General features: G+C 45.2%; 1 protein-coding gene across 36 annotated transcripts in view; it reads left to right on the top strand.

The window, feature by feature from the left end:
* The window catches only part of KALRN (kalirin RhoGEF kinase), a 659,576-nt gene that overhangs the window by 486,167 nt on the left and 145,680 nt on the right, over positions 1–27,729 (top strand). For all 36 annotated transcript variants that reach the window (XM_078351912.1, XM_078351911.1, XM_078351910.1 and 33 more), the window contains one exon: positions 9,173–9,419. In XM_078351912.1, coding sequence (XP_078208038.1) covers positions 9,173–9,419 — 247 coding nt within the window. The remainder of the gene's footprint in view (positions 1–9,172; positions 9,420–27,729) is intronic.

Below are 27,729 nucleotides of genomic sequence, written 5' to 3'. Positions count from 1 at the left end.
TCAGGAATCCACCTTAAAGTACTGTTATCTCAGCCCATATTTCATTGTTTTGGCTAAAATATTGTCATGTAAAGCTCAGAAGAATAATTTGCTAAAATCAAAGCCTATTTTGTAGTTGGGGCATATCTCAATTGTATCGACTTATTTTTTTAAAGAGTAATGAAAGGATCAATACTGATTTGTGTAGATCCAAGGCATGTCACTTTGTTGTTGTTGAGACTGGGTCTTGCTCTGTCACCCAGGTTGGAGTGCAGCGGCAGGATCATGGCTCACTGCAGTCTTAACTTCCCAGGTCTAAGCTGTCCTCCCACTTCAGCCACCTGGGACCCATCGGTGCATGCCACCATGCCCAGATTAGAATTATTATTATTTTTTTTGCAGAGACAGCATTTTCTTCCCTATGTTGCCCAGGCTGGTCCTGAACTCCTGGGCTTAAGCAGTCCTCACGCTTTGTCCTCCCAGAGTGCTGGGATTACAGGCATGAGTCACTGCACCCGACCAAAGCCATATCACATTAACAGAATCACGCATACACAAAAAGAGAATAAAAGAGGAAAAATTGAGAGACAGCAAATAATAATCCTAACAGTTAATACTTATGGAATCATATTGAGGCAAACTTTGAAAGTCTGAAAATGCCTCTGTTGTATCTTTACTCTCAACCGATGGTTTGTTGAGGTATAAAGTTCTAAGTTAGAAATAATTCTCACTCAGAATTTTGAAGGAATTGCTCTGTTTTCTGTTATGTTCTAACGTTTCTGTTGAAATCCGCTGTCATTATATTTCTTGATTTGTTGAATTTTACCTGATTTTGTTTCCTTCTCTCTCTCTGTCAAGACTTGTAGAATGTCCTTTTACTGTCGGTATGTCCCGGTACTGTGCTTTAGAGGGAGTCTTTTTAAAACTCATTATACCAGACACTTGGAATATTGTATCAATTTGGCAATTTCTGCCTTTTAAGCCTGGAATTTTTTTCTTTGCAATTTGTTTCTTTCCTTTCTGTCTGTCTAGAACTTATTAGATATAGTCTCTAGTTTTCTTATATTTTCTTATTCTCATTTTTCAGTGTTGCTCTGGAAAATTTCCTTGACATGATCTTGCAACTCATCCATGAAATATTTCATTTGGCCATAATATTTTTAACTTCTAAGAGCTGTTTCTCATTCTACAACTTTTTCCCTTTATGTAACAGCTTGTTCTTTTTTCATGGATACAATATCCTCTCTTATCTTTCTGAGGATTTTATAGTGTTACTGATGTTTTATTGTCCTGATTGCATTTTGTTTCCCCTGAGTCCCTGGTACTTTCTGTTTGTTTATTTTGGTCTCTGTTAGAGAGGTTTTTGGGAAAAGTCTGGTAATCTATAGCTGAATATTCACATTTATGAATGAGGCATAAACGCTGACTCAATATTCTATGTAAAGGAAGGAACTCATTGACTTAAAGTTCTCACTGTGGAATGATCTGGCAGGACACTGAAGGTGGGGGCAGAGAGGGATCTCTAAATGCCTGCATTCAAATATCTGCACATCTCTTGGTTTCTTCCATGAATGATTCTAAAATCTGCCTAAGATGTTTATACGTGGCTGCTAGTATTCTGGGATCCAAGAGGGACAAGGATGCTAGCCATCTCTCCATTCTACATTGAAGCCTTCACTGAATTTCAGGTTTTCAGAAAAGTGTGCATAGGATAGAAGAGGGATCTAGGGGTCCCATCTTCCTGTTTTAGCCCCACCTGTAGGTCCACCCTCAGTACCATCTGGTGCTTCCACTCCCTGGGCCTTTCTGAGGGTTGGTCGGAGATAACTGGCAGGAACTTGAATCTCATCTTCTCATTCTACTAAGTCAGTATCATTCTTGCATCTGCTTTCTGTCATCAAAAAAAAAAAAAGTGTTCTTATTCACTACCTCGCATTCTCTTTGTTCTTGCAAATTTATGTCTTCCCCCACTAACACCTTCTGTTGTTTTAGTCCAGTTTAGGAATTCATGGAGGTATAGCCACATGATTAAACGGCAAGATAAATTTGGTTGCAAAGGGGCTCAGGAAAAAAATTAAGTTATCTGTAAGATACTAATAGGAATAGGTGGGCAGCCAATGGGAGAGACCACTAGGCATCTCAGTTACATATCAGACAGTAATTCATGGAATTCATTCACTCGTGCATTCAACAGGTATTTATCACCTGCTGTGTGCCAGGCGTTGCTCTAAACTCAGGCGACATGACCGTGAACAAGACAGAATGCTCTGTTCTTTTGAATCTTACATAGGATAAGAGTAACAAATAATTTAGTAAACAAGGCAACACATTAATGAGAAGTGCTCAAGAAAATTCAATAGTGCCGTGTATCAGAGAGTCAATATAGAAACTACTCAATTTATCAAATATTAAAAGTGGAAGTGGCCCTGGAGTCCAATTTCCTCATCTTAAAAATGAGGAAGTTTGGGTATGAAGAGGGGAAGGGGCTTGCTCAGTGTCATGCATGGGTAAAACCTGCACCAGCGCCAAGGCTTCCTGATTCCCACTCCTCCATTCTTCCCACCATTAATTACCATGCGGTTCACAAGACCTACAGGACAAGGAGACTGTGGTGCTCATTTACACACCATGGGAAACAACTAAACAAAATAGCTCCTTCAGTTGCAGTTAGTAGAAACCACAGTTCCAGCAAAAAGGGATAAAGTAAATTGTAGGCTTTGCCTCTTAATTGGACCTGGCAGCTCCATCAGCTTCCAACATACAAATTGATGAAATCCCAGAACTCCACGACAATGTTCCTAAATGCCCAGACATTGCTTTACACATTTGCTTAAAAAATTACAATCAATTCAAGATAAAAGCACAGCAGCAAGCTCTTTTAAAGGGACCTAGTTTCTGGAGAGCCCTTCAGAGTTTTATAGTAGGGCAGGGACTGAGGTTTAGTAGAGGAAGGATTTCAAGCAGCTATGCTGAAGCATCATCAGCAGTTAGGGGCCTTCCTGGAGCTTCTGTAGTGGCCCTGGAGCAAACCTGGAAACTGTCCATCCACTGCCCCATTTTTCCCCCCAAAGCATTATGCCTCCTTGAAATATCTGCATTTCCCTCATTACCGTTGTTCATTTGTTGTAGAGGTTGTTATTGTTGATGTTATCATTACTTTCATTATAAAACAGCACTTATGTGAGAAACACTGGGCAACACGGGAGATTAGAAAGCAGAGCAAGTCACCCAGAGTGCACATCCGACAATACCAGTGTTCACATTTTGACGAATCTTCTTTCTGTTTCCTATGAATAGGATTGCTAAGTTGTTGATGATGTTCACACAGCTATACATACAACTGTACATCTTGTCCTTTTTTAAAAAAATTTTACTTTATATGAGAAGTAGTCTTTAAGCTATTGCAAAGCTTTGTAAATAAGCTAATAGCTGCATAATTAACTACACACATAGTAGATGTATCATAATTACTTAACAATTCCCTTCCTGTTGGGTTGTTAAAAATAATTTCAACTTTCATGTTAGATTCAAGGGTTACACGTGCAGGTTTGTCACCTAGGTACATAGTGTGATGCTGAGGTTTTGTATGCAAATGATCCCATCACCCAGGTAGTGATCATAGTACCCAATAGGTCATTTTCAAACTCTCACCCCCTTCCCACTGGTTAGATTTTTATATTTTAGTATGTCTGTGTGGGGACGGGTATGTTATTGTTGTAAAATTTTCCTAATTTGCAAAAATGCTATTGAGTATTTTCATCCTTAAAGTACAGCTGCATGTCACTCGTGTGAGGCATCTCATCTTTTTGCATTTGGAAGGCCATCGTAATACTCCACTTTGAGGTGTTTCTTGGTAAGGGATGTTACCTAATTAAATGAAATTACTTTCTGACAGAGGAATTCCAGGCATTAGCAGCAGGTACAGGGAGGGTTGTGGGGAGGAGAGAAAGACAGTTTTTGCCCAGGAATTGGCAGAACTTCACAGTGCCCTTGAGACCATGCCAAGTAGACATGCTCCAGCTTTGCATTTTTTGCCAGCCAGCTCTGGCCTCCTGTGAGGCTGTTCATATGTAGTGTTAATTTATGTGAACTTGGTGCCTTGGGCTGGCTAAGAGTTATGGAGGAATCAGATAATCAGATGGAAGAAGTTGGTGGGTAGGCAGCCAGGGGAGAAGGAAGAGGTTGGACTTAACTGATGGGCACTCCTGAGCACAGCTCCCCTCTGTCGGGAGTATCAGATCCAAGTGCTCTGCAAAGCAGTGTCAGAAGTCAGTATTCACAGTTATCGGAAGGCTCAGTTGGCAAGTATTGAGAGCAGGTATCAGTGCCAGGGGTAAGGGAGCGTCTTCACATGGAAGCGTCCTGGACAGCAATGCAGAATGAAGAGGCAAAAGTGAATCCTCTCTCCCTGGCGCTGGCAGGGGAAAAAAAAAAAGTGAATCCTCATTTTCCATAAGGGAAACCTTGGTTCTGCCATGCCTTTGTTTTTATCATAACAGGAAATTTGAGGGAGCTCTGATTTGAGGGAGCTCTGAGTCACCTTCCCTAGTCAGCTTCAGGGTCAGTTCTTCTAGTTAGGGAAAAACTCCATGATGATTACTTAAAAGAAAAAAAATTGGATTCATTTACATAATATATATATTTATATATACAGTTGATACAGTCTATTCTCACACCACATGCCATCAAAATTGATGTTTAAGATGTCTTCTTTACTCCCTTCTTCCCAAATTTAAATAATAATTCACTAATATCTTCAGAATTTTTTTTTTTTTTTGAGATGGAGTCTCACTGAGATGCCCAGGCTGGAGAGCAATGGCATGATCTTGGCTCCCTGCAACCTCTGCTTCCCAGGTTTGAGTGATTCTCCTGCCTCCGCCTCCCAATTAGCTGGGACTACAGTTATGTGCCACCATGCCTGCCTAATTTTTTTGTAGTTTTAGTAGCGACAGGCTTTCACCATGTTGTCCAGGCTGGTCTGGAACTCCTGATCTGCCTGCCTCGGCCTCCTGAAGTGCACCCAGCCCGGAATGTATTTTTCAGACAATCATTTAGCTTTCTCTGCTGCAGGCACTGTCTTAGATGCTTTAGTATTATCTCATTTAATCTTCACGGTAAGCTATGAAGTAGGTGCTGTCTTTATGCCCATTTGACAGATGAAGAAATTGAGACCAAGAGGTGAAGTAACTTGCCGTCGGTCACACAGCTGGTGAGGAGCTGCAGAGTCCATGTCCTAAACCACTAGGCTATGCTGCCTCAGAGAATGGAAGCTCTGAAATGACAGCAGGAGAATTCCTCAGGCGTCCTGGCCTTTCTCTCTGGATACCATTGGGAAACCATCAGGGAATAACTGTGTCTTTTCCATAGCCTGAAAAAGTTCATAGGGACAATCTAGCTCACACAGTTTATACAAGAAGGAGTTTCAGTTAATCTCCAAATATTAATCATGTAAAAATAGACCCAAATGAAAGTGATCATTTCTGGTGAATGTAAATGAGAACTTTGAAAAGGCAGATGGAGTTACAAAGAGTGCTTACAAAATGTCCCCTATGTATGTAGTCCATGCTGAAAAGAAGGCAACACAGCTATCAATGTGGAGCTAGAGGAAAGTGAGAACAGAGGAGCTACTTTTGTCCCACTGGGAAACATCACAGAGGGTGGAAGAGGCCATGTCCTCCCAGGGATTGGTCAGCAGGGGAACAGGCCCCACGGGGAATGGCCAGGGCTCAGAAAGGAGAGAGACTGGGAAAGTAAGAACAAGGAGTTAGATGGTGACTCAGCAGCAGGCACTTGGAGGGAAGCCAGGCAGACAATTAGCATCAAGAAGGCTTCGCAGGCTTTAGGCAGGGTTCTAGGGAACTATGCAGAGAAAATATCTGAGAGCTCCAGGAAGGCAGCCAAGACTCAGGCATGAAAGGCAGGCAGGGACTCACTGCTGGAATGGAAGGACACAGTGAAGGGAATAAGATGAGAGAAGATTCCAGAAGCAGGTGTATAAGATCAGAGAAGAATCAAAAACATCACCTGAATGCATGCTGAGATTCTGTGCTACCTACTCAGCTCCCAGCATTTCCCTGAGTAGGAATAACTTTGGTCTTAGCATTGCACCGTACAGCCTCCCTGCAGGAGAGGATACGAAGAGACTGTTGCAGGAGAAGCTCTGCCTGACACCTCACTCATTCATTTCCCCAGCACCCTCCCTTGTCGGCCATTTTTTGGAATTTCCTTCTTGTCGAGTTGGGACCTGGTCTTCTTGATCAAGCCATTGAGGTGAAGGACACCAGGATATGTATCCTATATTTGAACCATAATGGCTTTCAGGCTGCATATAAAGCTTGAGCCCAGTTATCTATAACGGGTGGCGTGGAAGAAATTGTCCGTTGATCATGTTTCCACTTGTTCCTTTGTCTGGACTAGGCAGCCTACAGGAGGCAAACACTGCCATCTAGTGGCGTATCCAGGCTTCTCTCCAGGAACTGGATCTTGAATTGTAGAGACACAAGCCTGGCTCTTTATCCTCTTCTGTCCTGCCCATGGGTCAGTCTGATGGTAACCCGTCCCAGGGGGCAGTGGGTCTTGTATCTGGGTGGCATGCTGGGCTGTTTGCGACTAGAGCTTCAGGCCCCTTCTGCTCTAACAGTCTGCAAAAGGACTATGCTCATCCCTGGACCCAACCATGTCGCCCGCTGCAAGTTGCATCCCTGGCCATGTGTGAGCTTGGCCTCAAGAAACGACCCTGAGCCCCTGGCATTGTCGCAGAGGAACAGCTCCACTGAGACACAGAAGCTCAGTGATGGAGAGTCTCTCCGTGAGAAAGAATTTCAGTCATCTAGGCCAGCATTCTACAGAGTCCATTAGTGAGGTGGAATCAGTTTAGTGGGATGTCAACAGCAGTTGAGAGAAACATAAAATAGAATGTCAGAATGGAACTTGTGTTTCAGTGATATATCTATTCACATGTAATGTTCTCTTGTCAAAATATGAAATGTATTTCTTACAGAGCACTCTGGGATCTGAATCCCAGCACTTTGGGAGACTGAAACAGGAAGCCCAGGAGTTTAAGACAAGCATAGTGAAACCATGTTTCCACAAAAAAATTAAAAAATTAGCTGGGTGTGGTGCTGCACACCTATGGTCCCAGCTACTCAGGAGGCTGAGGTGGGAGGATCACTTGAGCCAGAGAGGTAGAGACTGTAGTGAGCCAAGACTGCATCACTGCATTCCAGCCTGTGTCAGAACGAGACCCTGTCTGGGGCACTGGAAGGCATTCCTGGACCCTTACCCAGACCTACTGAATCATGATGCGTGACTGGGAGGTGGAGCAAGAGAAGGAACAGCTAGGGAATCTTCATTTTATAAGCTCTTTACATTATTTTTATGTACACTCAATGCCCAACCACTGATATTGGCATTTCTGAGCTTGAATTTCCTGATGTATGAGGAGGAAACGATAGTACCACCTTGTTACTGTGAGGACCAAGTGGATAATTAATTTAGTAAAGGTATTTTGCTAACTGTAAAAGCACTCTAGAGATTCGAAATATCTCCATCCCACAAGATCCTTCTCTATATGATGTTTTTAAGGAGGATAGCACCAGAAGAGTCAGGTAGGGGACGGGGAGGACTGTGCATTTAGTGGAACCAGGAAAGTTAAATGGAAAAATGTTGTTTTATTCTGTCTCCTTCCACCTTCTACCTTCTGTCCTGCAGATGTCCTGATCTGATCCCAGTGGTGGTCCTATGACTCCCTGCCCTGTGACTGGTGGTGATGCTTATTGCCAGCATCAGTCTGATGCATTATTTTAACATTTTCAAGCCCCCTCTGACATCGACGTCCCTTTAGTGGAAATTTCTCATGGTCCTTAATGCTGAACTTTTGGTCCTGGTGGGACTGTTAATTCTCTACTCACTGTGACGTTCACTGTGTGTGCCATTGGGCAGAAGCTTCCCAGAATATGTGTGAGATGGCTACACGACATATTTGGACTAGTACATTAATATGGGCACTGGTGCAGAACATTTGGGCCCCGAAGGCTTAAATCAGAGATGCACAGACTGAAGTCGAGTTCACTGGAGGTGGGGCAGGGATTTTGCCTCCAAACTGCTGTTTGGGGTGAACTTTAGAGGATAACAGGCTAGCAAGCTGGGCCTCTCGGCCTCCTCCTTCCTTCCCTTCCCTGCCTGTCACTCTTCCCCTAAGTGCAGCTGCTCTTCCAAGAGGGAGACTGTGCTTAGTTCTAGGAGACAAACTAATAACCAAATAGGTTCTTGTGGAAATATGAAGCCAGAGGAAAGGGAGGAAGTGGGGCCAAATCCCCAGGGTGAAAAAGTGAGAAGTCTCAGCATTCAGCCAGTAGGGATTGCTCCTGTCAACCCATTTTATTGGTTGTGTCCTAGGATCAGTGCAGTAGGAAAATGCCAGTGTGGAGCACAGCCAGCATGGAGCATGAGGGGTTGGAGACTGTTCCTAAGTGGGAAGTGGCCCCTCTTCCCTTCTCATTCTTCCTCCTGGTCCCCAGTGGCTGAGCCTTTGAGGCTCTTCTCCTCCCAGATAGACATTGCTTTACTTCTGCCTTTGAGTTGAAGCCCTCATAGCCTCAATTTTAGGCTGATGGTTCCAGTAAGGAATGTGGATGGGAGGTGTTGCAGGGGTTAGAAGGAAGGAAGGTTCCCTCTTCCATTATTCCCTATCGACTAGTGAGAATCTAGTGGGAGGGGTGAGTTGAAATAGATGCCCCTACAATAGGAGTCTGAGGGATGGTAGTCAGAGCAGAGACAGGGCACAGGGTAGAACCCTTGGAAGGGGTAAAGGGGCATACAGGGAAGGGGTTTAATGGCACAATTAGCTGAAGCTTGACAAAGGACTAATGAGCTCTAACGAAGCAAGAGGAATTCGAATCAAAGCCCTGGTTCTGGGCAGGCTTCAGACTGTGGCTGCAGCTAGAAAGCCTGAGTGATTGAATAGCGCTGTGCTAATTACATTTTTTCTTCTTTTCTTTTCTGTTCTCAACTCTCCTTTTCATCTTCTGCCATCTCCCCACCCTACACACCATTTTCACCCTTTTTCCCCTTTTTCTTCCTCCTCTCCTCTGCTCTCACACATCCTTCATCCCCTCTTGCCAACCCTCTCCCATATTTCTCCCCCTTTCTCCATGCCTTCCTGTTCTACTCCCTCCACCACCACCTACCAAAGCTCTCTGGTGGATGTGAGCTGACCGTGGTCCTCCAGGATTTCAGTGCTGGCCACAGCACCGAGCTGACCATCCAGGTGGGGCAGACGGTGGAGCTGCTGGAGCGGCCCAGCGAGCGGCCCGGTTGGTGTCTGGTCCGTACCACGGAACGAAGCCCGCCCCTGGAGGGCCTGGTCCCCAGCAGTGCCCTGTGCATCTCACACTCCCGAAGTAGCGTGGAGATGGACTGCTTCTTCCCCTTGGTGAAAGGTAGGAGAACAGAGTGGGTGGGAGGCACAGACCAAGGAGGCCATGAGCGCTGGCCTAACTCTAACTGAAGGCCACCATGGAAGCAACCTGTCTCATGGACCCATTTAGACCCTGTGGGGTTTCTTTGGGACCCGATTGTGAAAAGAATGGGTTGGGAACTTGGAGAGCAAGAGCTACTAAGTGACTGTGTGTGACTTTGGGAAAGTCATTTAGCCTTCCTAAGTCAGTTTCATCTTAGAAGTGAAGGTTGAATAAGGTAACCTCTAAGATCTCTTACAGCTTCCCCAGGGTATCACACTCCATTCAGAAAAGTCCTTTTCTACCTTTGGCCAAATATGGCCTAGACTCTTCCTTTCTCCACTGACCTAGTCCCCCTCCACAGCAACTTCTGGCTCTGACCCCCCACCAGGTACTCTCATGCTGACCTGGAGACACCAGGCAGACCCAGGGAGGAGCCACAACGGAGTCAGATCTGATCCTCCCCTCAGCCCGCTGGGGTTTGAGGTCTATGATTCCTTTATGTGCCTTCAGCAGATGAAGTACTCCAGCCTTGGCTGTTATTGTATAGAAGCTCTGTGTTCTGTGTTCCCTTCACATGCCTGTTTACTCACTTTCTCACACCAGGGAGACTAAATTAATCATGACAGTGGTTCTTCAGGGGTGGTCTCTGGATTAGTAATATCAGCATGCCCTGCAAACCAGTTAGAAATGCAGATGCCAGCCTGGCAACATAGTGAGATTCTGTCTCTACAAAAATTTAAAAATGCAACGTGGTGCATGCCTGTAGTCCCAGCTACTTGGGGGACTGAGGCAGGAGAATCACTTGAACCTGGGAGGCTGAGGTTATGATGAGGGTGCAGTGAGCTATGATTGCACCACTGCACTCCAGCCTGACTGACAGAGCAAGACTCCACCTCTAAAAATAAAAAAAGTAAAAAAAAAAAAAAAAAAAAAAGCCAGGTACAGTGTCTCATGCCTGTAATCCCAACACTTTGAGAAGCTGAGGAGGGAGGCTGGCTTGAGGCCAGGAGTTTGAGGCCTGCCGGGGCAACAGAGTGAGACCCCATCTCTATAGGCATGGTAGTACATGAGCAGTCCCAGTTACTCAGTGGGGGACTGAGGCACTTAGGTTTGGGAGGACAAGACTGCAGTAACCATGCGCACACTGCTGCACTCCAGCCTGGGTGACAGCAAGGTCCTGCCTTAAAAAAAGTTTTGTTTAAATATAATTTTTAAATTAAATTAAATTTTTTTTAATTTAGTTTTTAAAAAGAAACTCCAATGATCAGAACCCCTGCCCCTCCAGAGCTGGTGGGGCCCGTCAAGCCCTCTAGGTGGCTATGATGCACATTAGAGCTTGAGCTCCACTGACTTCAGAAGTCCAGGTGGCAGAGGTCTCGCAGCCAAGCATTTTACACTGAGGAAGCCGAGGGATGCAGAGCCAGGTCTTAGTTCTGGGCTTATTTTTGTAACTGGCCAGATAATCAGCATCAGGGATGCCTTTTATGCAGACCTGTGCTAGATCATTCTAGGGAGGAAGATGGGGACAAGAGTCAGCATGGAGACCTGCTGCAGGTATCCTTATAGTTGCCATGAACTTGGTACATGTTTAAAACGGTCTGGTGTCTGGACTGCCATCTGGTCTACCTCTGAAGCCTGACTTCCTTTTCTCCACTAGATGGCAGCAGCAGGCTGCACTTTTTGTGCTACATCCAAAGTTCCGGGCGTTTTTTCCACCAGGAGAAAAATGTCAGCTAACGCCGCCCGCCCCACACCCCCCGATTCTCCTCGTGCCGTCCACTCCCAATTTAGTTATTGCCTGCTTTCCCCGCTGTCCTCTGAGGACTAAGGAGGGACTGTGTCAAGAAGTTGTATGGGAATTTGAAATTGCGGGCACAAGAGGAAAATCAAGGGAACTCAGGAATCTGGTTCCGCTTGAAGTCTAGCCAAGAGGAGAACAGGTACACAGAGGGTAGATTATTGTGAGGGTAAAATGAGGTAATGGAGACAAAACACAGCAGTGCCTGGCATTTAATGCACCTTAGTTGTCATGATAAGTTTTTGCTCTTATATCATTTGCCATAGATTATCCAGCAAAATAACTACACACTCTCACAAGTCCAGTTGAGAGACCCATCTGCGCAGCAATTCATTTGCCAAGAAAGGCTAACGTTTCTTGGATCCCCAGGTATGGGTTGTTTCCATCAGGAGGGACTCAGCTTCAAGGGAAGACTGGAAACTTCCTGACCTAGGCCCAGCCGTCCTAGCCCGAGGCTGGGTAAATGTGCACTGCTGCTGGGGCTGCCACATGTACAGCTTGGCAGGAGGAAATCCAAGGTGGAAAATCAGAGAGCAGTGTCAGAGTTAATCTGTGATCCCCAGGCGGGAGGTGGAATCATTCAGGGTGAGAACTGCACAGGACTGGGGGTTCTCTCTACTATAGAACAGATTAGTGGAGACTTAACTAAAAATAGGAGCTGAGGACCAGGGATGGAAAATAGAGGCAAGAGACAGACCTGGGAGGGAGGCTGTCATAGAACTTTCCAGTTAACTCTGCCAACTAGCGTGGCTTCTTAAAGGTACCAGCAGTGCCTCTCACCCATTTCCTTGGCTCTTTTTATTTCCAGGTTGGTTTTTCCCCAAGCTTAGGCCAGTTATGCTGAGCCTTCAGACGGCAACCTGTGGGGTCTCACTATCTTCTCATCCCTGTGGGCTCCGGATACAGAGGTGCCCAACTCCCAGTAGTCAAAGACCTAAGTCAGCCAGGCACAGTGGCTCACTCCTGTAATCCCAGCACTTTGGGAGGCTGAGGCAGGTGGGTTTCTCAGGCTCAGGAGTTCAAAACCAGCCTGGGAAACATGGCAAAACCCTGTCACTACAAAAAAATTAAAAATTAGCCAGGCAGCGTGGTGTGCATCTATATAGTCCCAGCTACTTGGCAGGCTAAGGTGAGAGGATCACCTGATCCTGGGAGGCTGAGGCGTCAGTGAGCCATGATCACACCACTGTACTCCAGCCTGAGTGACAGAGTAAGACCCTGTCTAGAAAAAAAGGAGGGGGGACCTAAGTCTGCATTCTCCATGGACCATTCTTTATGCCCTTATGCCCACTGCACATGCCACAGCCTCAAAGCCCTTTCCCTCTCTCTTTGGAGTGTGCCCAGAGCGCTGGCCTTAGCCAAGACCCAATAAGCTGTTCCTTCTCCTATTCCAGCTGGCAAACCGCCTTTTCTTTTCTCAGCAGTAATTTGTCTCCAGTGGGTACTTTACCTTATAAGTTATGCACAACTAGATTGAGAATAAAACGTTCCTCCGGGGGTTGTGGAATAGGACAGAATGGTCTCATCTGGTGTCAGGGAGGTTGGAATCAATTCCTTTTTCAATTGCTATAAGAGAGCTGGCCTCCTTAGCATTTGCAGAGAGCACCAAGTCAGTACTCTCACAGGCTGTGTGAAGCATGGACTGTGATGGCTAAGCACCTTGTGAGTGCTCCGGCCATGACTGTCACCCCAGAAATGGAAACAAAAGAACCACAGGATGGTTCTTGATAATCCACTAGACCAGGGTTCTCAACCCTGGCTGCACATGAGAATCATCTGGGAGCTTTTCCAAATGACAATGTCCAGACCACTCTAGAACAAATGGAATCAGAATCTCTGGATGGGGTCTGAGGCTCAGTATTTTTAAGTGTTCCGTAGGTGACTCTAAGGTGCAGGTAGGGTTGAGAACCACTGCACCAGCCTGGTCTCCTGTCTTCCAGGAAAACGCTCAGGCTCAGGAAAACAAGGTGACCTCCTAAAGCCACAGGGAAGTCTGTGGCCAAGCTGGCACAGACCAGGGCTGCCAGCACCTGTTGGGCTTCTGGTAGTGTTGGGGCTCCTCTCTGCCCTTCCCTCCTCTGCCTTCTGTGGGAGCAGTGGTTGGCTATTTCCTCCTGATATGTCTGTGGTGTCCCTCATGATGGGGTTGGTGAAAAAGAGTGGGGCTGTGTGACACAATTGGGGTAGGGCTGCCTTTCCCGATACTTTACTGCCACCGTGACATCTTAGGGCTTCTCACTGGGATTGGGCCCTCCAGCGCTAGTCCCCCATTTCCACAGTCTCTTCTCATTTTCACAGCAGCAAGTGGTGGAGGGCAGCACCTCCCAAGAGGCAAGCCTTTGTAGCAGTGCCTTCCAACTCTGGGTGTACTTTAGAAACCACCTGGAGGAGGTTTCTAAAAATACCGCTGCCTCACACCCACCCAGAACAATTAATCCAGCTGCTAAGGATGTGGACATCAGTATATTTTTAAAGTTCCTTCATGAAAAAAAAAAATTAGCTGGGCGTATTAGCATACACTACTAGTAGTCCCAACTACTCAGGAGGCTGTGATGGGAGGATTGCCTGAGCCTGGTGTTCAAGGCTATAGTGAGCTGTGTTCATGCCACTGCACTCTAGCCTGGGCAAAAGAACAAGACCCTGTCTCAGGAAATAAACAAAATGAAAAACGTTGCAGCCAAGCGAGGTGACTCATGCCTGTAATCCCAGCACTTTGGGAGGCCAAGGCAGGTGGATCACGAGGTCAGGAGATTGGGACCATCCTGGCCAACATGATGAAACCCTGTCTCTACTAAAAATACAAGTGGGGTGTGGTGGCAGGCACCTTTAATCCCAGCTACTTGGGAGGCTGAGGCAGACGAATTGCTTGAACCAGGGAGTTGGAGGTTGCAGTGAGCTAAGATCGCACCATTGCACTCCAGCCTGGTGCAATGAGCCGGAGTGAGACTCTGGCTCAAAAAAAAAGAGTTACTCAGTGATTCTGATGTTCCCTTAGGGTTGAGAACTACTGCTTTGTGGACTCAGCACCCCCAGGGTGTCAAGCTTAGGAGATACTTAAAGCTGTATTAGAAGGGTTAAGGGTTAATATCCAGATTATATAAAGAACTCTGGCAACTCAACAGCAACCACAACAAAATAGATTTAAAAATGGGCAAAGGACTTAAACAGAAATTTCTCTGAAGAAGATATACAAGTGACCAATAAGTACATGAAAAGATACTTAACATCTTTTCAACACCAAAACCACAATGACATCCACAATGACTGCAGAGGATGACTGTTGTTTCCAACATACACACACAGAAAACAACAGGTGTTAGTGAGGATTTGGAGAAACTGGAACCTTTGTACACTGCTGGTGGGAATGTAAAATGGTACAGCTGCCATGGAAAACAGTATGGGATTCCTCAAAAAAGTCAAAATAAGATTATCATATCATCTAGCCATCTAACAACTGGGCATGTATCCAAAAAGAATTGAAAGCAAGGACACAACCAGAAATTAGTACAGCCATGCTCATAGCAGCATTATTCACAATGGTCAAAAGGTGAAAGCAACTCCGGTGTCCAGCAACAGGTGAATGGAACATATACATACAATGGGATAATATTGGGCCTTGGAAGGAAATTCTAACACATGCTACAGCATGAACGAATCTTAGGAACTTTTTTTTTTTGAGACGGAGTTTCACTCTTGTTACAGGCTGGAGTGCAATGGCGCGATCTCGGCTCACTGCAACCTCCGCCTCCTGGGTTCAGGCAATTCTCCCGCCTCAGCCTCCTGAGTAGCTGGGATTACAGGCACGCGCCACCATGCCCAGCTAATTTTTTGTATTTTTAGTAGAGACGGGGTTTCACCATGTTGACCAGGATGGTCTCGATTTGTTGACATCGTGATCCACCCGCCTCGGCCTCCCAAAGTGCTGGGATTACAGGCTTGAGCCACCGCGCCCAGCCTCTTAGGGACATTCTAAGTGAAATAACCCAGACACAAAAGCACGAGTACTATAGGATCCATTTAAATGAGATACCTTGAGTAGTCAACTTCATAGAGGCAGAAAGGATGGTGATTGTCAGGGGCTGGAGGGAATGGGGAATTAGTGCCTGCTGTGTACAGAGTTTCAGTTTTGCAAGACGAAAAATGTTGTGGAGTTGGATGGTGATGTTGGTTGCACGACAATGGGAATGAACTTAATGCCACTGAACTGTACACTTAAAAAGGGTGAGGATGGTTTTTTAAAAAGTGTTGGTGCTGGGTACTTCTTCCCCAGACTCCAATAACCAGTCTAGGTTGTTCTGTACCTGGCTATATAGGACACCTGTGTTCCTTTTCCTGTGCACTTTCTTCTCTGGCTTGGGCTGAGGGTCTGGAGAAGCTGTAAGGAAGTACCTCTCTGTTTATGAAACCAAGCCCCATGAGCCTCAGAAGCAGCTGTTCTAGAGGAGAGGGGCAGTAGCCTGTGGCACCCCTGGCTTGTTCATGAGGAGTCCTCTCCCTTGGGGCCTCCTGATGATTTCTGCTGTTATCACCTACCTGGCCCCAGGAACAGCTTCTCCATGCAGTGGAAGGTGGTAGCAAACAGTGGAGAAAGCTTGAGAACGCTGGGCAACAGCGTGAGAACACTGGGCAACAGCATGAGAATGCTAAGCAACAGCGTGAGAACGCTGGGCAAGTTTGATACTGTCAACTTGGGTTAAGTTTGGCACCAACTGATAAAAACTAACATTTATTGAGCTTTACCATGGGCCGGGTTCTGGGTTGCTTTAATGCTAATAAAAATAATATTTTCCTCATCTTACAAATAAAGACACTGAATCTTAGAGAGATTAGGTAACATACCCAAAGTCATAGCTGACAAGCAGTGGGCCTAAATTTGAGTCCCTGCCTGTCCATCTTTCAGCATCTCACTTTACCACGGTTCTATACCCTCCCAAGTCTGAAGGCCTTTGAGACAGGCACTTTGGTTCTTTCTCCCATCTGACTTGGCTCCCTTTGTTAACCAGTCTAGCTGAATCTAAAGAGCATCAACCCCATTATAGTCACACATACCCACCTTCCCATACTCCCTCTTACCTCTGGCCTCAAATGCCCCACTCTCTAGGAGGAGTAGCAGCAATCAAAGACAAATTTTGTCCTGTGGTTGCTTTGCCACTAATAAGATTCTTATGTCCCCGGTGGGGGTGGGAGGGCAGAATGACTCCAAGAAGCACTCTGGACAGCAGGCTTGGTGCAGCTCTGATAGTGGCCTGCCAACCCCTGGTGCTGGTCCAGCCTGCTCAACAGATTGTCTGCAGGGTAGAAGTTCCCTACACTTTCTGCTGCCAGGAGCCAAAACACCAAAAAGTTCAGGCTTCCTGCCTTTCCTGTCCCTTCTGCTGTCAAATCCAGGGACTTAAAGGCTCCTCTGCCTACCAGGAGAGTCCTCCAAAGGTCTCTCTCTCCCTCTTACTTTTAAGTATAATTCTGCGTTAGAAGCATGACCCTCAGGTTTTTCATTTATTCCATAATTCCTAACGTGGCTTCACCATGGGAGGCTAATAATTGGAGGATGAACATTCACTAAACATTTATTTCAGGTATGAAGTGACATGTTATAAATTACAATTTGCTGATCGACTTCATCATACAATCCTCAGTTGCAGGACTGAAGTATGATCTTTCAATTCTACTTCATTCTTACAGGATTGTATCTGTAATTGACTAGATATGAGGTAGTCCTTTGAGATTCAGAGCTCACTTCCTCATAGAAGCAAAAGTATACATGAGAGTATGACCAATGAGGGTGAGAACAAGTTTCCATAATAGCCCACAACATTTTCCTTTATAATAGCATACCTGAATTACAGTATGTTTGCAATGAAAAGGTGGTACAGTGTGTTTTAAAAATTACAATACTGTTGGATAAGAATAACTAAAATCCAAAAATAATGCATTGAATAAGAAATATTGTAATTTATTTGAGTGCTGATACTTTTTGAAGAAAAGTGTGTTTAAAGATAGATGGAAAGATTCTAAAAGGAGCTCCTTGACATTTTGCAGAATTATAAAAAGTTAGAGTTGAAACTTTCTCTTTTTATAACTGGATAAAACCGGTTCTTGATTAGATTTAATTTCACTCCAGAACATTGGCTTCTTTTGGCTCTTGGGATTTTAGAATTGAAAAGCAGGTGAAAAGTGTTCTGGCTCACTCTCTTTCCTAATAAAAGGAACCCCTTCCACCGTGTCCTTGACAAGTGGTTAGCCAAGCATTACTTGAGTACTTCTAGGGACTGGGAGCTTATTACTTCTAGAGAAAGCCTGTTGGATTTTAGTGCAATTGGAATGGCTAGAATATTCTTCATCTATAGCACTGAAATTCATATACTTTCTACCCATTTCTCCTGTTCTCCCGCGTTCAAGCTCCCAGTTTAAATCCAGCAGTGCTAATTCTTATTCTCCCTCCCTTTCTGATCCCTATTTAGAAGAAAGTAATACAATTTCCAGATAAAATGTTAGACACTTCTTTTCTAAGCTATAAGAGCCTAGTAATTTCTCTGTAAATCCTTTTATTAAATGCTTACAGCAGAACAAAATGTTTTTAATTAAATTCAGTCCTGACTTGTTTAAAGTGATTGTTTGTGTTTATGGATTAATAGTCCTTTCAGACGTCCTTGGATCTGAGAACTTCACAGTCCGTCCTTACCCTTGGGCTTTGCGTACCCCCTGGTTCCTTACTCCCAGACACCTGATCTATTGTCCTCTTTGGGCACAGAACTTAGAGGCAAGTGCCTTCCACTCAGAGACTCCCTGCAGGCTGGCCTTTTTTTCCTAGTTATTCCTACAGTCATTCATATTGCTATTTGTTCTAAAGTAGCATTTTTATTACCTTTTATTCATGTCTTCCTGAATTACCCCTAGGATCCCTTCTACTTCTAAAAATGTGCTTTTTTCTCTTTGTATCAAGTAGGTACCTTTGTTAATCTAAAGGGATTAACCAGAGTATCCTGTGTTTATTTATTTGTTTTGGAGACAGGGTCTCACTCTTGCCCAGGCGGCAGTGCAGTAGCAAGTAGCTGGGAAAAGAGGCACTTGCCACCATGCCCAGCTAATTTTTTATTTTTTGTAGAGATGGGGTTTCACCATGTTGCCCAGGCTGGTGTCGAACTCCTGATCTCAAGCAATCTGCCTGCCTTTCGCCTCCCAAAATGCTAGGATTACAGGCATGAGCCACCATGCCCAGCCAAAGTATCCTATTTTTGATGCATATAAGCATAGCACAAATATCTTCATTTTGAGGTCCAATTTATTAGTTTGGACTGCCTGAAATCTCCTTTTTCGTAGTAAAAAATGGTTGAGACTGGGTTCAGTGGCTCACACCTTTAACCCCAGCACTTTGGGAGGCCAAGGCAGGTGGATCACTTGAGCTCAGGGGTTCTAGACCAGACTGGGCAACATGGTGAAACCCCTTCTCTACCAAAAATACAAAAAATTAGCTGGGCGTGGTAGCACACACCTGTGGTCCCAGCTGGTGGGGGTGGGGGAAGGGCTGCAATGGGAAGGAAGGCAGAGGTTGCAGTGAGCCTAGATTGTGCCACGGCACTCCAGTCTGGGTGACAAAGCGAGACCCATCTCAAAAAAAAAAAAGTTGAATGTCAGCAATTTCAAATGGCCCAATGTAATGTATTGTAATCTACTGTGTTTTCCTTTAAAGGGTACTGGCAAATCTTTGCAAAAACAGAAGAGAATTTAGTTCTCAGGGAATCAGATGGGCCGGGAAGAGGACAGGGTATGGAATGAGAAGCCACTTATTTTAAATGGAAAGTCACTTCCACATTTATGCAAAAGGAAGCTGATAAAAATGCCTATCTAACAGAGTTTCTGGGAGGCTCCAAGGTGGCAATGTTAAGTAAAAGTGCTTTTTAAACTGTGAGGTTGGTCTTATTATTATGTGCACAGGCTCTTTAGGATAAAACAAAAGTTGTCTGTGGCTTTACCTTGGTATGCACTAGACTATAAAAAGATGGCCTGTAATCCCAACACTTTCAGAGGTTGAGGCAGGAGGACCACTTGAGCCCAGGAGTTCCAGACCAGCCTGGGCAACAGAGTGAGACTCCATCTCTAGGAAAAAGTTTTAAAAAGCTGGGCATTGTCGTGCCTGTAGTCCCAGATACTTGGAGGGTTGAGGTAAGAGGATCACTGAGCCAAGGAGGTCAAGCCTCCAGTGAACTGTGATTGAGCCATTGCACTCCAGCCTGGGTGACAGAGCGAGACCCTGTTTCCAAACACAAGTCTTGGGATGCCAGACCTGAGTCTGAATCTTGGCTACTGGCTAGATGATGACCTTGGGTAAGACACTTAAAATCTATGAAATAAGCTGGATATAATCACACATCTGTAGTCCTAGCTACTTGGGAGGCTGAGACAGGAGAGAGGATGGCTTGCATATAAGAAAGAGTTCAAGGCTGCAGTGAGCTGTGGTTGCACAACTGCACTCCAGCCTAGGCAATGGAGCAAGACCCCATTTCCAAAACTTCTAATTTTAAAAAAATCTGCAAAATTGATTAATAGCACTTAAACTCCAACAAGGTCGACTTTCTAGCCCAGTTATGCCTCACCAAAGGTGGTCAGTTAACGTGAAGTTCCCTGCCTGCCCTTTGTCTGAGTTCTTATACATCTGTAGGGCTGAGTCCAGGGTGTTTCCAGCCTGAATCATCCCCAGGATTGTTCAAGGGGTCAAGGTTCTCTTTCTAGTTTCCATTGGTTTTTCTTTCTTTTCTTCTTCTTCTTCTTCTTTTTTTTTTTTTTTTTTTTTTTCCTGCAGACAGGGTCTCACTCTATTGCCCAGGCTGAAGTGCAGTAGCATGATCAGGACTCACTGCAGCCTTGACCTCCCAGGTTCAAGTGATCCTCCTGCCTCAGCAACCCACAAGTAGCTGGGACTACAAGTACCTCCATAGATTTTCAGAGGCCCCAGCATAACCTCCTGTCTGCACCCACTTCCTTCCCTCAGTCTCTATTTGTAACCTACCCTGGGTCCTTTCCACAGTCCTCCAACAGCATGTCCATCTGGCTCCGTGATTTCCCAGGAAATAATGACTTATTCTCATAACTTTATTTTGGCTTTAACCCAGAGGATTGAGATAAAATCTGATGTATTTGAGCCGAAAATTCAAGTTTTTCCTGGACTTGTACCTCTGGCACCTCTCCATGACCTATTCTCTTTCTGTGACTAATTCTGGTACCTGAAGGTAACATTGGGACCACACCATTAAGGAGATGGGCTGACCTGGGTGATGGAGGCTGTGCTGATACTGTCAGTGCTGGGTGTACATGAGGATACCACTCTTTAATTCAAAGAAGAGTAGGACAGAGAAGAGTTTCGTGAAAACAGCCTCAGGCCTACTTTGTTCTGGTTGAGATGTCCTGCCTGTGGCTATATCCATCTAATACTATTTAGGACATGAAAGGGCTTAGAATCAAAGCCTCAAACAGGAATATGTCAGGCCAGGCCACATCCTTCTCTAAATACAACTCAGTGTCATGCTGCCTCCAGGTAGAACTGAAGCAGGAAGACCCAGGTGTCCAGGGAAGGAGCTGGTCTCTCTGGGTCCCTCTGCAGAGATCCTGCATTTTTCCTTTTTGTAGCCAGCCTGCTGAGACTTTGCTTATGTTAAATGCCAATTTCAACAGCATGTTTTCATGCCTGCTGGTGCCCACTGTAAATCTGTGACATCTACATGATGATGATGCCCCTTATCATCTGGAGGGGAAGTCAGGCGGAAGCTTGAATATGCTTTTTGGAGCCACATGAACCAGCTGATGGAGCTCAGAGCTAAAATGAGAGCTTCAGAATTTGATCCTACAGAAGAAAGGCTGCCATCGACTGTGCTTTCTGAGAAGCGGGAGATGATGGAGAGGAGGTTACCCCAGCAAACAGAATGTTCCCCCAGAGGAAAGATGGTACAGTTTTCTTGCTTACAGCTAGCTAAGCTGAAAGCACTTTCCACCTAAAAGAATACAGGGACCCAGGAATGACATGCACTGAATTTGGCTTGAGGAAAAGAGAAGGAAAGGCAGTGGTCTGGACATCCTGTGATGTGCCCATCCTGTCCGCTCAGGGAAGGCAGCAATGGGAGGACTTCAAAGCCCTTGAGGAGCAGCCCTTGCAGGCCATGACTGGAGGAGCTCTCAGCAACAGGATTCTGATTCTGATGCTGCTGAGCAGGACAGAGTGGTCAGGACCCTCCTCTCACTGCCACATTGCCTTCCCTGTGTCACTTGCTCCTTGAGAACAACTCCTCACTGAGGATCTATGTGGGGGTGAAACTGCAGCCTTAACCCAAACCCTGCAAACAAGCATGAGAAACCTGTTTACTACTAATTGCCACTCTGAATACCAGCCCTCTACACTATAGGCCGTTATTGAACACTCTGCCCTTGCTTTGCCCTTGTGGTAGGACCGGGTTGTCTAGTTTTCTCCCCATATCTACCAGCTCCTGCCAGAATCTCTGATTCTAAAATTCCATTCACTTGCCTTACTTTTCCACATAGTCCTCTGGGCCACAGGAATCTGGCTTCTCACCTTTGTACACAGGAGGGCCAGTAGATGATTGCCATTGCTTGCCCCCAGCTGCAGGGAGGCAGCCCAGGCTGAAGACCCTTCTCAGTTCAAAATGTTCCAGTGTCTGCTGTCTCACTTTGAGTAAAAGCAGAGTCCTTTCTGACTGCAAAGTGGCTCTACAGTACCTCTTCTGGAGCCTGTTCTCTGATTCATTGCCTATGTATTCATTTCCTGTTGCCGCTGTAAGAAATTACCATGAACATGGTGTCTTCCAACAACAGCAACTCGGCGTACTGTGCTGTGGGTTGGAAGTGCAACCCAAGTCTCCATGGGCTAAAATCACGGTGTCAGCAAGCAGGGCCGCATTCCTTTTTGGAGGCTCGAAGGGAAAAGCTATTTCTTGCCTTTTCCAGCTTCCAGAAGCCATCACATTCCTGGGCTTATGTTCCCTTTTTCCATCCTCAAAGCCAACAAGGTTGCATCTCTCTGATCCTACTTCCGTCGTAATGTTTTCCCCCAGGCCACACTGGGAAAGGTTCTCTGCTTTTAAGAATACTTAACGATTACACTGTGCCCCCCAGCACAATCCAGTGTAATCCCCCTTCCTCAAGGTCCCTAATGGAATCACATCTGCAAAGTCTCTTTTGCCATATAAGGTAACATATATAGGTTGTGGACATCTTTAGGGGGCATTATTCTGTCTACCGCTCACCTGAACAGCCTGCCTGACTGAGCCATTCACCGATCAAGCCATACATACTCTTTTTTTTTTAAAGATGGGATTTCACCATGTTGGCCAGGCTGGTCTCGAACTCCTGACCTCAAGTGATCCTCCCACCTCGGCCTCCCAAAGTGCTGGGATTACAGGCATGAGCCACCACGCCTGGCTAAGCCATACATACTGTCATTCAGGGCTTGACCTCTTCTTCCCTCTGCCTGGAACACACCAGATATCCCAGATCCTCAGATAACTGGTTGGCTTGCTGTTACACTGCCTTCTGCTTGAATGTCACCTGGTTAGAGAGGTCTTCCCTAATTCCCACCCTCTCCCATCACTCTATATACTCCCTTCTCTGTTTTACTTTTCTTCATTGCATTTATGACCACCTGATATATTCGTTAATATTCCTCTGCAAATCCCCCCTACAAATACAGGGATTTTGTCTATTGTGTTCATTGCCCTATCCTCAATATCTAAAACAGTGGCTGCCATGTAAAGTTCTCAATAAATATTTATAGAAAGGAAGGACAGATCATGCATCAAGGACCTCTGCAGAGTTCTTATGTGAAGTACCAGCTCAGCACGTAGAACCGTAGAGGGAACTGGCTTAAGCTTTAGCAGGAGGGCCTGAGGACGGAAATGGGGAGTCATGTTCCAATGCGAGGCGTCCTGACTGAGGAAGTCTTCTCTGGGAATGTATGGGCTAAATACCTCTCATTTATTTGGACTGGTTGAAGGATGAGCAAGTCCTTATCCACATTCCATTATTGGCAGATGCACATCCTTTCTATTATTGGAAATCTTCAATAAACTCACCTGAGTTAAAGCAAGACAAAATCCACTTTCCTTTTGATTCATCAGAAACCCCTTCATTGTTGCCTGTGAATCTACACGCTGCTGCAGCTGCTGTTGTGCCCGCAGGAGGGAAGATGGCACTGGCAGAATTAAAATGCCATCCCTCAGAGTGGACACTTAGCGATTGTAAGCTTACCTAAATTGAAACGGTCAGAGTGATAGACTGGCACTCTCTTACTGCCCTGCTTTGGGAACACTTTGACCTACTTAGAAGTAAACGTTTTTGGAAGTGGATAAAACCTGGAGTGGTTTGTTTTTAGCAACTCCAGCTGCAGCCATCTTTCACTTCGATAAATAGCTCATCTGCTCCTGAGCTCAGGCCAACTCAGGCGGCTGCTCAATACAGATATCCAGGAACCCGTCCTTGTTGCCAGCAGCTCTTCCTCTCTGTCCTCACAGAAGAGGAATGTTGGCCATCCTGGGGAGACATCTGGGTCCTCTCTGTAATCCTACAGTCTTCATCAGTATGGCCTGGACCACCCCCTGTCCCTTGAACCTGGTTCAGACCAGACAGTGATAAGTAATACTTCCTGAAAAAAAAAAAAAGAGTGTGACTGCAGGCTGAGGTGGGACCTAACTCTCCTGAGGATAAGTGAGACAGCTAGAAAAAGGCAAACAGGTGTCAGGTGGGCAAGTGCAGAGCTACACATTTAAAGCCCAGTAGGTGAAGACATACGGGCTGAGCTCAGTAATGTTTCAGTCATTAGAGTCCAGGAGCTGTCTGTCACCAGGTGGATGATGGTACCCATGGGCCAGCGATGGTGCAGTGGTCAGACCACACTAAACAGAGATAAGAAGAAGAGATTACTATGCATGATTCTGGCAAGCACACTTTTTCTGTAGAAATTACTGTCAAAATAACACATATTACCTGGGAATAGTTACCCACAAAGGTATTACACACTTTTGAAAAATATCATATTTGGGTTGGACTTGGTGGCTTATGCCTATATTCTCAGGACTTTGGGAGACTGAGATAGGATGATTGCTCGAGGCTAGGAGTTCAAGACCAGTCAGGTCAATGTAGTGAGACCCCATATCTATAAAACTAAAAAATTAGGCAGGCGTGGTAGTGCATGATTGTCGTTCCAGCTATCTGAGAGACTGAGGTAGGAGCCCATGATTTTGAGGTTACAGTGAGCCATGATTGCACCACTGCACTTCAGCCTGGATGACACAGCAAGACCCTGTCTCTAGAAATAACCCCTCCCCCCAAAAAAACCCACCATATTTGGAGTTTCAATTAAAATATCTGGAGTTCAAATTAAATATAGACACAATGTATACATTGTACCTCCTTTCTCTAATCTGAAGTGTTTCTGGTTACTGATGACTATTGTCTCAATTCCTCGTTTTCACATAAAGAAGAAACGTCTATCTTATGTCCAGTCCTGCTCTATTTCTTTTATCTGCCACAGAAAATTAAACCAACTTCTGTTAGAATTAATCCTGTCCTTCTTTTCTCAGGGAACAGGCTTTTTAATTTACCTTTTCCTGATAGATTCCCATATATAGGTTAGCTTAGTGACTTGCAAATAGTAAATGTTCCAAGATGAATTATTTGTTGAATAAATGATTAGTACTTGGCAAGAATCTTAGATGTTTAAGCCATAGCCACAAATGGAGGCCAGGGCTTGGTAATTTGGGAAAATGTATGAACTATCCTGGTATCAGCAATCAGGCAGTTGATAGATCAGAAATCTACACAGGGAAGGTGAGAATTCAGGAACCTGCAGTTAGCAACTAGGGAGCATGGCAGGTGATGGAAGAATGGGTCAAGGGACTGATTTTCAGAGTTTGAGAAAGTAAAACCATTTGTGTCCAAGTGTTACCTAAACTCTACAATGTAGGAACTCATCCACAGTGTGAGTGGCCTTGAGCCCCAAGGTCAATGGTTCTCAGCCATGACTTCACATTGAAATCCCCTGCAGAGCTTTCTAAAACCTATAGATTGGCTGGGCATGATGGCATGGGCATGTAGTCCCAGCTACTCAGGAGGCTGAGGCAGGAGAATCACTTGAACCTGGAAGGCAGAGGTTGCAGTGAGCCGAGATGTGCCCCTGCACTCTAGCCTGGGTGACAGAGTGAGACTCCATCTAAAAAAATAACAGAAACCCTATAGAATCAGAATTAGGGTGGGGGGGGGGGTGGTGAGCGCTAGAAGTGAGAATCACCCCTGTGAGGAAAGGCAAGCAAGAGAATGACTGGAGTAGAGCTAAGGAGAGCAGGGCTTGGCCTCTGCACTCACCGGGAACCATGTTCACAGCTCACTGAGCCTATGTTCTATAAAAGGTCTCAGTACTTGTCACAGTAGGAAGGGTCTCACATGAATCTCTAGGCCTGAATTGGGGCATGGTTGCTATTTTTTCTGTCTCTATCCTGAGCTCTCACTAAGAAATGTGGGGAAATGGTTGTGATTTAGTAAAACTCTATTCCTGTCCATCTGAAGAGAAAAACCCTAAAGGAAAAAAAAAAAATGGACATATATCTGTTGGTGGAAGAGACAGGTCCCTGGGGTCATGGTCCAGTATTACTGGACCATGTGGAGAGAGAGGCAGTCACACTGGTGCCTGATGCCAGGCCTAGCATTGTGGTACGCCTGGCCCACTACATCTGCAGGCTGATGCCAGGAATTCTTTGGGATCCACAGAATCCCAAATTTTGTTGTTGGAAATGAGAGTGGGACATAAAGTGGTCACATAGGTAGGTAGAAAGCCTTATTCATGTAAAATGGACTTAGGCTACAGGTATCACTGAAGACATAGTCTGCCAAAAATATAAATGAGACTCAGCCATCTAGTTGAAAATTAAGACTACTTACTCTAAAGACACTGCTTATAGCTCAGGGGTTTTGAGTCTGAACTTTGGGGGTGGGTAGATAGGTATTTGAAAACCCTGAAATGATAGACATTCAACTGGCTTACATAAAAAGGATTGTATAAACGAAGGTCAAGTGCAGGTAAAGTCCAGGAATAAAGAAAGCTTTAGGAAAAAGCCCATCTAGTTATTGAAGTGATATCACAAGAAACCTACCTCCCTTTTCTCTCTCATCTTTTTCCCATGTTGGCTTCACTCTCGGACAGCTTCTTCCCACAGTTATAGCAAAATACTCCCAGCTGCTTTAGGCTAACATTCCATCAACTTAGAAATCTTGTGGAAAGAGATTGCTGTTTTCCCAGAGGTTCTTGCTAAGATCTCAAGGTTTATACTCATTCCATAAACTCAAGTCATGTGCTAAATCTGAACCAATCCCTGTGGCTGCCTGGCCATGCCCAGGTCATGGGCTCATCCTTAAAGTGGAGGGTGGACAAGGGGAAGATGTCAGCTACATCCAGAAACATGGCCTGAGAAGGGAGGAGGGCTGGTTCCTCAAAGACAAGTCAAGGTGCTGTTACAAAAACAAGAGGGCACAGATGCCAAATAGGCAAGGAAAATGTCTGAATCTCAAGTAGGTCTCAGTGTGGTCCTGTACCAACAACATCAGCACCACCTGGGAACTTGTAGCAATGCAAATTCTCAGGCCCCAACTCCTCCTACTAAATCAGCAACTCTGGGAGTGAAGCCTAATAATCTGTGTTTGCGCAAACCCTCCAGGTGATTCTGTTGTGTACTTAAGTTTGAGAACCATCATACTGTACCAGTGGTTTTCAAGCTATGCTGCATGTTATAAACACCTGGGGAACTTTTAAAATACTCATGCTTTGTTGCACCCAAAGTCAATTGATCTGAATCTCACGGTGTGTGGGGAGGAGGGGAGACTCAGGCAGCAATGGTCTCAAACTTGGTTCCACCCCAGAAACTAAAAAAAATGCTAGTGCCTAAAATTGTTTAATGCTTCCCTCCTGATTCTTGTCAGCACCAATGTTTCTTAAAACCATATCCTTCACCATCCCTTCTAAGTTGTCTTGAGAATATTAAAACATCTAGCAGCGGGCTAGAGGATCTAGGCCTCTATTAAACCTCTCAACTCATAAACTTGGTCACATATCTGTTATGGATTCACTTTTCTCTCACATTCATGATGAGTCTGTCTTAGTAGCTAGCTTCAGAAGGACTGAAATTGTTTTTGTTCACCAGTGTAGACCCAGTACCTAAAACAGAGCCTGATACAGAGTAGATACTCAATAAGTATTTGATGAATTAATGAATAGGTCCACAAACAGTGTCCCCATGTTGTTCAAGATTTCCCTGAGGGCCAGGTGTGGTATCTCACACCTGTAATCTCAGCACTTTGGGAGGCTGATGGGGACAGATCGCTTGAGCCCAGGAGTTTGGAACCAGTCCAGGGAACATGGTAGAACACTGTCTCCATTTTAAAAAAAAGAAGAAGAAAGAAAATAAAAGAAACAAAAGATTTCCTTCTTGGGTTGTAGAC

The sequence above is a fragment of the Callithrix jacchus genome, chromosome 15, assembly GCF_049354715.1.
Source record: "Callithrix jacchus isolate 240 chromosome 15, calJac240_pri, whole genome shotgun sequence".
Lineage (NCBI taxonomy): Eukaryota > Metazoa > Chordata > Mammalia > Primates > Cebidae > Callithrix > Callithrix jacchus.
Note: the sequence above shows the minus strand (reverse complement) of the source record. Positions and strands in the feature narration are given on the sequence as shown.